Source organism: Mytilus trossulus, chromosome 5 (genome assembly GCF_036588685.1).
Source record: "Mytilus trossulus isolate FHL-02 chromosome 5, PNRI_Mtr1.1.1.hap1, whole genome shotgun sequence".
Taxonomy (NCBI): domain Eukaryota; kingdom Metazoa; phylum Mollusca; class Bivalvia; order Mytilida; family Mytilidae; genus Mytilus; species Mytilus trossulus.
In genome coordinates, this window is record NC_086377.1 from 21,515,119 (window position 1) to 21,529,963 (window position 14,845).

The following is a 14,845-nucleotide window of genomic DNA, read 5'->3' on the forward strand; positions in this document are numbered from 1 at the left end:
TGTCAAGATCTTACAATTCTATTGCGCAATACTGTATAATTAGGATGAATACACAATCATGAATGTTTATTAACCCATAATTCAGATCAAGTAAAAATTTTGGTAGTGTCACATTTACAGTTCTTGAGTTTATAACGTTAATGCTATAGCGAGGGCATCATTTGAGTCCCATGGATATGTTCCCTATTTTTGATAAAAGCCTATAATATAAATTGACTTTTTTTGCAGTTGTATTGATTTAAGTTACTGTAACTATTTATAAGTAAGGATGCAGTATTTTTTGCAAAGAACCAATGCTATTCAAAAGAGTTCAAAGAATGAAAATGTATTAATAACTATAGGCCACAATAAAGGTTGTCAAAAATGAGAAATGTTTGTACCATATACATGTAGAAAGCTTTAAAAGGCCCCGCCGGATATGAAACATGTGGAACAATTCAAACAAACAAAAAACTTGCGTGTTAATTTACTAAAAACAAATATGAAGGACCTAAACCAATAGAAAAATACTAATTCACAGGCCCTTGAAGTTGACATGGTACTTAAAGAAATTAAAAGAGCTTTCTGAATGTATTTTTCATTATTTTAGATCTACAGCTTAAAGTTGTAATCATGAGAAAATATCAAAACTTTTTATGATAAACATAAAAAAAGTGATTTTTTTTATCCTTACTGATGAGACAATGGTTTAGTTTAAAACATCAAAGCTGTGATGAAATACATATTTGAAATAATACACGTCTATAACCTTTTTTGGAATAATACACAGCTACAGTTGCAAACTTTCCAGAGGTGCTATCCAGCACTTTGATTTCTAACTGGTGACAGGAGCTATAATCCAGATGCGCATTTCGACAATACCTGTCTCTTCAGTGATGCTCGTGGCCAAAATATTTGAAATCCAAAGCTTCTATATAAGATGAAGAGCTATAATCCAAAAGGTCCAAAAAGTAAAGTTGATTTACTAAATTTATTTTTAGCATTAATAAATATAATAAATTTAAAATACAAATTTATTTCAAATTGATTCAATTAAATACAATAAATAAATGCACTTTATGTACAAATATGCATACTCTCAACTCACAACACTAAACTGGAATGAAACATCTAAATTTCATTAATACTTGTTCTAAATGACCTATCCCTTCCCAAACTATCAAAATCTTTTACCCAACCCAAAATTGTTTTCCTAATTACTCTCCCTTAAATATAAATTTTAACATAACTAATTTCTAAAAGGATATAAATGTCCGAATATTAAAAAAAACCTCTTCTAATGATAAAAATTGAAAGTCCATGTACTCTTCTTCTAAAGGTTAAGATAAAAAAAAAACGAATTGGCTCCATTTGCAGTAAATCTAGATTGTTGTCAATGACCATCATGTCTTCAAAGTCTACAATTTGAAGTACAGCTGGAGTTGGTGCTGGTGACAGTGCTGCTGGTGATAGTGCTGCTGACACTGCTGGTGATATTTCCCGATCTAATTCATTCCTTACACAACCATATCCTGTTGGCGATACACTACCTGTATACTTACCCGTCTTCGTTGCTTTCTCAGCTACTCAGCAACAGGCATATGGAGGCTTCATAGGAACACTGGACGCGGGAGGGTGGGGCCATAAATCCCTCTGCAGGACATACTTCATCCCCAATAGCAGGCAATTCCAAATGTCTACTATCTCCCATAATACAAGTAGCTGTGGTTGGTTGCTCCGATATCATTATGGTTCTTTTGTGAGCTTTTCCACCGCTTGTCTAGTAGGCGAGTCAAATAGATCAACAAGTTTTTTCTAACTGGTGACAGGAGCTATAATCCAGATGCGCATTTCGACAATACCTGTCTCTTCAGTGATGCTCGTGGCCAAAATATTTGAAATCCAAAGCTTCTATATAAGATGAAGAGCTATAATCCAAAAGGTCCAAAAAGTAAAGTTGATTTACTAAATTTATTTTTAGCATTAATAAATATAATAAATTTAAAATACAAATTTATTTCAAATTGATTCAATTAAATACAATAAATAAATGCACTTTATGTACAAATATGCATTCTCTCAACTCACAACACTAAACTGGAATGAAACATCTAAATTTCATTAATACTTGTTCTAAATGACCTGTCCCTTCCCAAACTATCAAAATCTTTTACCCAACCCAAAATTGTTTTCCTAATTACTCTCCCTTAAATATAAATTTTAACATAACTAATTTCTAAAAGGATATAATTGTCCGAATATTAAAAAAAAACTCTTCTAATGATAAAAATTGAAAGTCCATGTACTCTTCTTCTAAAGGTTAAGATTAAAAAAAAAACGAATTGGCTCCATTTGCAGTAAATCTAGATTGTTGTCAATGACCATCATGTCTTCAAAGTCTACAACTTGAAGTACAGCTGGAGTTGGTGCTGGTGACAGTGCTACTGGTGACAGTGCTGCTGGTGATAGTGCTGCTGACACTGCTGGTGATATGTCCCGATCTAATTCTTTCCTTACACAACCATATCCTGTTGGCGATACACTACCTGTATACTTACCCGTCTTCGTTGCATTCTCAGCTACTCAGCAACAGGCATATGGAGGCTTCATAGGAACACTGGAAGCGGGAGGGTGGGGACATAAATCCCTCTGCAGGACATACTTCATCCCCAATAGCAGGCAATTCCAAATGTCTACTATCTCCCATAATACAAGTAGCTGTGGTTGGTTGCTCCGATATCATTATGGTTCTTTTGTGAGCTTTTCCACCGCTTGTCTAGTAGGCGAGTCAAATAAATCAACTAGTTTTTGGAAAGTTTGCTATAGCTTGCTATTGCTGCTTTCCATAGCCATCGGCCTCAAACTTATGGTGACAGATTATCGCCATTTATTCTGATCCGAGATAATTTAGTACTATTACTAGTGTTTGAATTATGAGTCTTGGAAGGTTCTTTTAACATTTCGAGTAACTACTCATTTGACACAGCTTTAATAAAAAATAATTGAATATTCACCGACGATTCAGATGAATTTAACTTCATTTTGAAAATGAGAATCTCAACACTATTTCGCGGATCTGCCATACGATGAAGAGAAAATCACAAGAAATCTACGCCAGATTGCGTCAGTTTCATTCATGAAAATTTCATGAATGAACATTTTCCGCTCTACTTTTACCTGTTTACTATGGACGTACGTAAACGTGGTAAAAGCCCGAGAGTATCGAAAAAATCGGGAATGACTGATTAAAATGCGAGAGCAAGTTGTCATTTTGACTGCCAAGCCGTCGGATAATTGACAAGTGATGATGTTTTGTTAAACAAAACACAGGTGATAGAATATAAAATACTCAATAATTATATGTCTAATGTCTCATTAAGGGACGAGTACAGGTAAATACGGTACCACCGGCTTTCATAAAAAAATTAAAATTAAATGCATTGTTTTTGTCGAAACATCGATCGAAATGATTTGATGCCAAAAATCATTTGAAAACTTTTAATTCCGTTATTTAAACACATTCCAATGTGGATATAAGGGCCTTCACTCGTTCAGCATGATAAAGTGGATCAAACTGACAGCAGAAAAACATCGACCAAACGTCAGTCTTCTTCTTACATCATACCACCTCTGGTGTATTATCGCAAATTCGTATCATATAGCATCCGTATTAAAAGCAACCGAGTGTCAGCATCTACTTCTTAGAATAACATAGCTCAAGGTATGAAGACAAGTGCTGTAGAAATGATTAAGGTTCGTGAAATTATGATGATGTGTACCCTTTGACTTAAATGGCTGCATTTTCACCTCAAAATTTATATAGATTACAGACAAACATGTGCATAGCATGCCCTATTTAAATAGAAATTTAATTGCTTTGTCATCCAAACACAGAGGCAATGATTACCATCAAACGAATGGCTTACAAAAAAATTCTATGAATCTAGCGTATATAAACTTTTTATTCCTTTGTTATACTCCCACCGTATTGAGTTTTATCCTTGTTCTTCTCTGAAAGTATGTACATTCTTCCCTTACTTATGTACCTCTGTATATCCCAAAATTCGTTTCTGTTTTCTTACTTTAGTTTGCCTGAACCAAATTGTATGAAACTGATACGCAATGCTTATAACCACAATTCACAAGTCAAGTTTGAATTTAAGTTGCGTATTTTTTACCATTCTATAGCGTTTAATGCTACTTTCCAAAAAGAAAAGTTGCTGGAAATTTTAGTTTCTGTTCTCTAAGTATAGTTTGTCTTAACCAAATGTTATGAAACTTATACACAATTCTCATTACCACAAACACTGATCAAGTTTGAATTTTGGTGGATTTAGTTTTACTGCTCTAGGATTGTGCCTTGTTAAATGGAACCAGATGCTCCGCAGGGCACCGCTTTATACGACCGCAGAAGTCGAAACCTGAAGTTGAACAGTTGGGACAAGTATGGACACAACATTCAAGCTTGATACAGCTCTGAATTTGGATCGCGATCAAATTGTTGACATAACAAATAGGTTTCTGACAGAAAACAAATGTCAAGATCTTACAATTCTATTGCGCAATACTGTATAATTAGGATGAATACACAATCATGAATGTTTATTAACCCATAATTCAGATCAAGTAAAAATTTTGGTAGTGTCACATTTACAGTTCTTGAGTTTATAACGTTAATGCTATAGCGAGGGCATCATTTGAGTCCCATGGATATGTTCCCTATTTTTGATAAAAGCCTATAATATAAATTGACTTTTTTTGCAGTTGTATTGATTTAAGTTACTGTAACTATTTATAAGTAAGGATGCAGTATTTTTTGCAAAGAACCAATGCTATTCAAAAGAGTTCAAAGAATGAAAATGTATTAATAACTATAGGCCACAATAAAGGTTGTCAAAAATGAGAAATGTTTGTACCATATACATGTAGAAAGCTTTAAAAGGCCCCGCCGGATATGAAACATGTGGAACAATTCAAACAAACAAAAAACTTGCGTGTTAATTTACTAAAAACAAATATGAAGGACCTAAACCAATAGAAAAATACTAATTCACAGGCCCTTGAAGTTGACATGGTACTTAAAGAAATTAAAAGAGCTTTCTGAATGTATTTTTCATTATTTTAGATCTACAGCTTAAAGTTGTAATCATGAGAAAATATCAAAACTTTTTATGATAAACATAAAAAAAGTGATTTTTTTTATCCTTACTGATGAGACAATGGTTTAGTTTAAAACATCAAAGCTGTGATGAAATACATATTTGAAATAATACACGTCTATAACCTTTTTGGAATAATACCCAGCTACAGTTGCAAACTTTCCAGAGGTGCTATCCAGCACTTTGATTTCTAACTGGTGACAGGAGCTATAATCCAGATGCGCATTTCGACAATACCTGTCTCTTCAGTGATGCTCGTGGCCAAAATATTTGAAATCCAAAGCTTCTATATAAGATGAAGAGCTATAATCCAAAAGGTCCAAAAAGTAAAGTTGATTTACTAAATTTATTTTTAGCATTAATAAATATAATAAATTTAAAATACAAATTTATTTCAAATTGATTCAATTAAATACAATAAATAAATGCACTTTATGTACAAATATGCATTCTCTCAACTCACAACACTAAACTGGAATGAAACATCTAAATTTCATTAATACTTGTTCTAAATGACCTATCCCTTCCCAAACTATCAAAATCTTTTACCCAACCCAAAATTGTTTTCCTAATTACTCTCCCTTAAATATAAATTTTAACATAACTAATTTCTAAAAGGATATAATTGCCCGAATATTAAAAAAAACCTCTTCTAATGATAAAAATTGAAAGTCCATGTACTCTTCTTCTAAAGGTTAAGATTAAAAAAAAAACGAATTGGCTCCATTTGCAGTAAATCTAGATTGTTGTCAATGACCACCATGTCTTCAAAGTCTACAACTTGAAGTACAGCTGGAGTTGGTGCTGGTGACAGTGCTACTGGTGACAGTGCTGCTGGTGATAGTGCTGCTGACACTGCTGGTGATATGTCCCGATCTAATTCTTTCCTTACACAACCATATCCTGTTGGCGATACACTACCTGTATACTTACCCGTCTTCGTTGCATTCTCAGCTACTCAGCAACAGGCATATGGAGGCTTCATAAGAACACTGGACGCGGGAGGGTGGGGCCATAAATCCCTCTGCAGGACATACTTCATCCCCAATAGCAGGCAATTCCAAATGTCTACTATCTCCCATAATACAAGTAGCTGTGGTTGGTTGCTCCGATATCATTATGGTTCTTTTGTGAGCTTTTCCACCGCTTGTCTAGTAGGCGAGTCAAATAGATCAACTAGTTTTTTCTAACTGGTGACAGGAGCTATAATCCAGATGCGCATTTCGACAATACCTGTCTCTTCAGTGATGCTCGTGGCCAAAATATTTGAAATCCAAAGCTTCTATATAAGATGAAGAGCTATAATCCAAAAGGTCCAAAAAGTAAAGTTGATTTACTAAATTTATTTTTAGCATTAATAAATATAATAAATTTAAAATACAAATTTATTTCAAATTGATTCAATTAAATACAATAAATAAATGCACTTTATGTACAAATATGCATTCTCTCAACTCACAACACTAAACTGGAATGAAACATCTAAATTTCATTAATACTTGTTCTAAATGACCTATCCCTTCCCAAACTATCAAAATCTTTTACCCAACCCAAAATTGTTTTCCTAATTACTCTCCCTTAAATATAAATTTTAACATAACTAATTTCTAAAAGGATATAATTGTCCGAATATTAAAAAAAAACTCTTCTAATGATAAAAATTGAAAGTCCATGTACTCTTCTTCTAAAGGTTAAGATTAAAAAAAAAACGAATTGGCTCCATTTGCAGTAAATCTAGATTGTTGTCAATGACCATCATGTCTTCAAAGTCTACAACTTGAAGTACAGCTGGAGTTGGTGCTGGTGACAGTGCTACTGGTGACAGTGCTGCTGGTGATAGTGCTGCTGACACTGCTGGTGATATGTCCCGATCTAATTCTTTCCTTACACAACCATATCCTGTTGGCGATACACTACCTGTATACTTACCCGTCTTCGTTGCATTCTCAGCTACTCAGCAACAGGCATATGGAGGCTTCATAGGAACACTGGAAGCGGGAGGGTGGGGACATAAATCCCTCTGCAGGACATACTTCATCCCCAATAGCAGGCAATTCCAAATGTCTACTATCTCCCATAATACAAGTAGCTGTGGTTGGTTGCTCCGATATCATTATGGTTCTTTTGTGAGCTTTTCCACCGCTTGTCTAGTAGGCGAGTCAAATAAATCAACTAGTTTTTGGAAAGTTTGCTATAGCTTGCTATTGCTGCTTTCCATAGCCATCGGCCTCAAACTTATGGTGACAGATTATCGCCATTTATTCTGATCCGAGATAATTTAGTACTATTACTAGTGTTTGAATTATGAGTCTTGGAAGGTTCTTTTAACATTTCGAGTAACTACTCATTTGACACAGCTTTAATAAAAAATAATTGAATATTCACCGACGATTCAGATGAATTTAACTTCATTTTGAAAATGAGAATCTCAACACTATTTCGCGGATCTGCCATACGATGAAGAGAAAATCACAAGAAATCTACGCCAGATTGCGTCAGTTTCATTCATGAAAATTTCATGAATGAACATTTTCCGCTCTACTTTTACCTGTTTACTATGGACGTACGTAAACGTGGTAAAAGCCCGAGAGTATCGAAAAAATCGGGAATGACTGATTAAAATGCGAGAGCAAGTTGTCATTTTGACTGCCAAGCCGTCGGATAATTGACAAGTGATGATGTTTTGTTAAACAAAACACAGGTGATAGAATATAAAATACTCAATAATTATATGTCTAATGTCTCATTAAGGGACGAGTACAGGTAAATACGGTACCACCGGCTTTCATAAAAAAATTAAAATTAAATGCATTGTTTTTGTCGAAACATCGATCGAAATGATTTGATGCCAAAAATCATTTGAAAACTTTTAATTCCGTTATTTAAACACATTCCAATGTGGATATAAGGGCCTTCACTCGTTCAGCATGATAAAGTGGATCAAACTGACAGCAGAAAAACATCGACCAAACGTCAGTCTTCTTCTTACATCATACCACCTCTGGTGTATTATCGCAAATTCGTATCATATAGCATCCGTATTAAAAGCAACCGAGTGTCAGCATCTACTTCTTAGAATAACATAGCTCAAGGTATGAAGACAAGTGCTGTAGAAATGATTAAGGTTCGTGAAATTATGATGATGTGTACCCTTTGACTTAAATGGCTGCATTTTCACCTCAAAATTTATATAGATTACAGACAAACATGTGCATAGCATGCCCTATTTAAATAGAAATTTAATTGCTTTGTCATCCAAACACAGAGGCAATGATTACCATCAAACGAATGGCTTACAAAAAAATTCTATGAATCTAGCGTATATAAACTTTTTATTCCTTTGTTATACTCCCACCGTATTGAGTTTTATCCTTGTTCTTCTCTGAAAGTATGTACATTCTTCCCTTACTTATGTACCTCTGTATATCCCAAAATTCGTTTCTGTTTTCTTACTTTAGTTTGCCTGAACCAAATTGTATGAAACTGATACGCAATGCTTATAACCACAATTCACAAGTCAAGTTTGAATTTAAGTTGCGTATTTTTTACCATTCTATAGCGTTTAATGCTACTTTCCAAAAAGAAAAGTTGCTGGAAATTTTAGTTTCTGTTCTCTAAGTATAGTTTGTCTTAACCAAATGTTATGAAACTTATACACAATTCTCATTACCACAAACACTGATCAAGTTTGAATTTTGGTGGATTTAGTTTTACTGCTCTAGGATTGTGCCTTGTTAAATGGAACCAGATGCTCCGCAGGGCACCGCTTTATACGACCGCAGAAGTCGAAACCTGAAGTTGAACAGTTGGGACAAGTATGGACACAACATTCAAGCTTGATACAGCTCTGAATTTGGATCGCGATCAAATTGTTGACATAACAAATAGGTTTCTGACAGAAAACAAATGTCAAGATCTTACAATTCTATTGCGCAATACTGTATAATTAGGATGAATACACAATCATGAATGTTTATTAACCCATAATTCAGATCAAGTAAAAATTTTGGTAGTGTCACATTTACAGTTCTTGAGTTTATAACGTTAATACTATAGCGAGGGCATCATTTGAGTCCCATGGATATGTTCCCTATTTTTGATAAAAGCCTATAATATAAATTGACTTTTTTTGCAGTTGTATTGATTTAAGTTACTGTAACTATTTATAAGTAAGGATGCAGTATTTTTTGCAAAGAACCAATGCTATTCAAAAGAGTTCAAAGAAGGAAAATGTATTAATAACTATAGGCCACAATAAAGGTTGTCAAAAATGAGAAATGTTTGTACCATATACATGTAGAAAGCTTTAAAAGGCCCCGCCGGATATGAAACATGTGGAACAATTCAAACAAACAAAAAACTTGCGTGTTAATTTACTAAAAACAAATATGAAGGACCTAAACCAATAGAAAAATACTAATTCACAGGCCCTTGAAGTTGACATGGTACTTAAAGAAATTAAAAGAGCTTTCTGAATGTATTTTTCATTATTTTAGATCTACAGCTTAAAGTTGTAATCATGAGAAAATATCAAAACTTTTTATGATAAACATAAAAAAAGTGATTTTTTTTATCCTTACTGATGAGACAATGGTTTAGTTTAAAACATCAAAGCTGTGATGAAATACATATTTGAAATAATACACGTCTATAACCTTTTTGGAATAATACCCAGCTACAGTTGCAAACTTTCCAGAGGTGCTATCCAGCACTTTGATTTCTAACTGGTGACAGGAGCTATAATCCAGATGCGCATTTCGACAATACCTGTCTCTTCAGTGATGCTCGTGGCCAAAATATTTGAAATCCAAAGCTTCTATATAAGATGAAGAGCTATAATCCAAAAGGTCCAAAAAGTAAAGTTGATTTACTAAATTTATTTTTAGCATTAATAAATATAATAAATTTAAAATACAAATTTATTTCAAATTGATTCAATTAAATACAATAAATAAATGCACTTTATGTACAAATATGCATTCTCTCAACTCACAACACTAAACTGGAATGAAACATCTAAATTTCATTAATACTTGTTCTAAATGACCTATCCCTTCCCAAACTATCAAAATCTTTTACCCAACCCAAAATTGTTTTCCTAATTACTCTCCCTTAAATATAAATTTTAACATAACTAATTTCTAAAAGGATATAATTGCCCGAATATTAAAAAAAACCTCTTCTAATGATAAAAATTGAAAGTCCATGTACTCTTCTTCTAAAGGTTAAGATTAAAAAAAAAACGAATTGGCTCCATTTGCAGTAAATCTAGATTGTTGTCAATGACCACCATGTCTTCAAAGTCTACAACTTGAAGTACAGCTGGAGTTGGTGCTGGTGACAGTGCTACTGGTGACAGTGCTGCTGGTGATAGTGCTGCTGACACTGCTGGTGATATGTCCCGATCTAATTCTTTCCTTACACAACCATATCCTGTTGGCGATACACTACCTGTATACTTACCCGTCTTCGTTGCATTCTCAGCTACTCAGCAACAGGCATATGGAGGCTTCATAAGAACACTGGACGCGGGAGGGTGGGGCCATAAATCCCTCTGCAGGACATACTTCATCCCCAATAGCAGGCAATTCCAAATGTCTACTATCTCCCATAATACAAGTAGCTGTGGTTGGTTGCTCCGATATCATTATGGTTCTTTTGTGAGCTTTTCCACCGCTTGTCTAGTAGGCGAGTCAAATAGATCAACTAGTTTTTTCTAACTGGTGACAGGAGCTATAATCCAGATGCGCATTTCGACAATACCTGTCTCTTCAGTGATGCTCGTGGCCAAAATATTTGAAATCCAAAGCTTCTATATAAGATGAAGAGCTATAATCCAAAAGGTCCAAAAAGTAAAGTTGATTTACTAAATTTATTTTTAGCATTAATAAATATAATAAATTTAAAATACAAATTTATTTCAAATTGATTCAATTAAATACAATAAATAAATGCACTTTATGTACAAATATGCATTCTCTCAACTCACAACACTAAACTGGAATGAAACATCTAAATTTCATTAATACTTGTTCTAAATGACCTATCCCTTCCCAAACTATCAAAATCTTTTACCCAACCCAAAATTGTTTTCCTAATTACTCTCCCTTAAATATAAATTTTAACATAACTAATTTCTAAAAGGATATAATTGTCCGAATATTAAAAAAAAACTCTTCTAATGATAAAAATTGAAAGTCCATGTACTCTTCTTCTAAAGGTTAAGATTAAAAAAAAAACGAATTGGCTCCATTTGCAGTAAATCTAGATTGTTGTCAATGACCATCATGTCTTCAAAGTCTACAACTTGAAGTACAGCTGGAGTTGGTGCTGGTGACAGTGCTACTGGTGACAGTGCTGCTGGTGATAGTGCTGCTGACACTGCTGGTGATATGTCCCGATCTAATTCTTTCCTTACACAACCATATCCTGTTGGCGATACACTACCTGTATACTTACCCGTCTTCGTTGCATTCTCAGCTACTCAGCAACAGGCATATGGAGGCTTCATAGGAACACTGGAAGCGGGAGGGTGGGGACATAAATCCCTCTGCAGGACATACTTCATCCCCAATAGCAGGCAATTCCAAATGTCTACTATCTCCCATAATACAAGTAGCTGTGGTTGGTTGCTCCGATATCATTATGGTTCTTTTGTGAGCTTTTCCACCGCTTGTCTAGTAGGCGAGTCAAATAAATCAACTAGTTTTTGGAAAGTTTGCTATAGCTTGCTATTGCTGCTTTCCATAGCCATCGGCCTCAAACTTATGGTGACAGATTATCGCCATTTATTCTGATCCGAGATAATTTAGTACTATTACTAGTGTTTGAATTATGAGTCTTGGAAGGTTCTTTTAACATTTCGAGTAACTACTCATTTGACACAGCTTTAATAAAAAATAATTGAATATTCACCGACGATTCAGATGAATTTAACTTCATTTTGAAAATGAGAATCTCAACACTATTTCGCGGATCTGCCATACGATGAAGAGAAAATCACAAGAAATCTACGCCAGATTGCGTCAGTTTCATTCATGAAAATTTCATGAATGAACATTTTCCGCTCTACTTTTACCTGTTTACTATGGACGTACGTAAACGTGGTAAAAGCCCGAGAGTATCGAAAAAATCGGGAATGACTGATTAAAATGCGAGAGCAAGTTGTCATTTTGACTGCCAAGCCGTCGGATAATTGACAAGTGATGATGTTTTGTTAAACAAAACACAGGTGATAGAATATAAAATACTCAATAATTATATGTCTAATGTCTCATTAAGGGACGAGTACAGGTAAATACGGTACCACCGGCTTTCATAAAAAAATTAAAATTAAATGCATTGTTTTTGTCGAAACATCGATCGAAATGATTTGATGCCAAAAATCATTTGAAAACTTTTAATTCCGTTATTTAAACACATTCCAATGTGGATATAAGGGCCTTCACTCGTTCAGCATGATAAAGTGGATCAAACTGACAGCAGAAAAACATCGACCAAACGTCAGTCTTCTTCTTACATCATACCACCTCTGGTGTATTATCGCAAATTCGTATCATATAGCATCCGTATTAAAAGCAACCGAGTGTCAGCATCTACTTCTTAGAATAACATAGCTCAAGGTATGAAGACAAGTGCTGTAGAAATGATTAAGGTTCGTGAAATTATGATGATGTGTACCCTTTGACTTAAATGGCTGCATTTTCACCTCAAAATTTATATAGATTACAGACAAACATGTGCATAGCATGCCCTATTTAAATAGAAATTTAATTGCTTTGTCATCCAAACACAGAGGCAATGATTACCATCAAACGAATGGCTTACAAAAAAATTCTATGAATCTAGCGTATATAAACTTTTTATTCCTTTGTTATACTCCCACCGTATTGAGTTTTATCCTTGTTCTCTGAAAGTATGTACATTCTTCCCTTACTTATGTACCTCTGTATATCCCAAAATTCGTTTCTGTTTTCTTACTTTAGTTTGCCTGAACCAAATTGTATGAAACTGATACGCAATGCTTATAACCACAATTCACAAGTCAAGTTTGAATTTAAGTTGCGTATTTTTTACCATTCTATAGCGTTTAATGCTACTTTCCAAAAAGAAAAGTTGCTGGAAATTTTAGTTTCTGTTCTCTAAGTATAGTTTGTCTTAACCAAATGTTATGAAACTTATACACAATTCTCATTACCACAAACACTGATCAAGTTTGAATTTTGGTGGATTTAGTTTTACTGCTCTAGGATTGTGCCTTGTTAAATGGAACCAGATGCTCCGCAGGGCACCGCTTTATACGACCGCAGAAGTCGAAACCTGAAGTTGAACAGTTGGGACAAGTATGGACACAACATTCAAGCTTGATACAGCTCTGAATTTGGATCGCGATCAAATTGTTGACATAACAAATAGGTTTCTGACAGAAAACAAATGTCAAGATCTTACAATTCTATTGCGCAATACTGTATAATTAGGATGAATACACAATCATGAATGTTTATTAACCCATAATTCAGATCAAGTAAAAATTTTGGTAGTGTCACATTTACAGTTCTTGAGTTTATAACGTTAATGCTATAGCGAGGGCATCATTTGAGTCCCATGGATATGTTCCCTATTTTTGATAAAAGCCTATAATATAAATTGACTTTTTTTGCAGTTGTATTGATTTAAGTTACTGTAACTATTTATAAGTAAGGATGCAGTATTTTTTGCAAAGAACCAATGCTATTCAAAAGAGTTCAAAGAAGGAAAATGTATTAATAACTATAGGCCACAATAAAGGTTGTCAAAAATGAGAAATGTTTGTACCATATACATGTAGAAAGCTTTAAAAGGCCCCGCCGGATATGAAACATGTGGAACAATTCAAACAAACAAAAAACTTGCGTGTTAATTTACTAAAAACAAATATGAAGGACCTAAACCAATAGAAAAATACTAATTCACAGGCCCTTGAAGTTGACATGGTACTTAAAGAAATTAAAAGAGCTTTCTGAATGTATTTTTCATTATTTTAGATCTACAGCTTAAAGTTGTAATCATGAGAAAATATCAAAACTTTTTATGATAAACATAAAAAAAGTGATTTTTTTTATCCTTACTGATGAGACAATGGTTTAGTTTAAAACATCAAAGCTGTGATGAAATACATATTTGAAATAATACACGTCTATAACCTTTTTGGAATAATACCCAGCTACAGTTGCAAACTTTCCAGAGGTGCTATCCAGCACTTTGATTTCTAACTGGTGACAGGAGCTATAATCCAGATGCGCATTTCGACAATACCTGTCTCTTCAGTGATGCTCGTGGCCAAAATATTTGAAATCCAAAGCTTCTATATAAGATGAAGAGCTATAATCCAAAAGGTCCAAAAAGTAAAGTTGATTTACTAAATTTATTTTTAGCATTAATAAATATAATAAATTTAAAATACAAATTTATTTCAAATTGATTCAATTAAATACAATAAATAAATGCACTTTATGTACAAATATGCATTCTCTCAACTCACAACACTAAACTGGAATGAAACATCTAAATTTCATTAATACTTGTTCTAAATGACCTATCCCTTCCCAAACTATCAAAATCTTTTACCCAACCCAAAATTGTTTTCCTAATTACTCTCCCTTAAATATAAATTTTAACATAACTAATTTCTAAAAGGATATAATTGCCCGAATATTAAAAAAAACCTC

At 33.8% G+C, this 14,845-nt stretch overlaps 1 protein-coding gene across 1 annotated transcript in view; it reads left to right on the forward strand.

The window, feature by feature from the left end:
* LOC134717740 (uncharacterized PE-PGRS family protein PE_PGRS54-like) overlaps nucleotides 1-14,845 on the forward strand; it is a 48,340-nt gene that overhangs the window by 14,235 nt on the left and 19,260 nt on the right. The window contains exons 5-10 of the mRNA XM_063580234.1: nucleotides 1,411-1,614; nucleotides 2,392-2,610; nucleotides 5,926-6,144; nucleotides 6,922-7,140; nucleotides 10,456-10,674; nucleotides 11,452-11,670. Of these exons, the coding sequence (XP_063436304.1) occupies nucleotides 1,411-1,614; nucleotides 2,392-2,610; nucleotides 5,926-6,144; nucleotides 6,922-7,140; nucleotides 10,456-10,674; nucleotides 11,452-11,670 (1,299 nt within the window). The remainder of the gene's footprint in view (nucleotides 1-1,410; nucleotides 1,615-2,391; nucleotides 2,611-5,925; nucleotides 6,145-6,921; nucleotides 7,141-10,455; nucleotides 10,675-11,451; nucleotides 11,671-14,845) is intronic.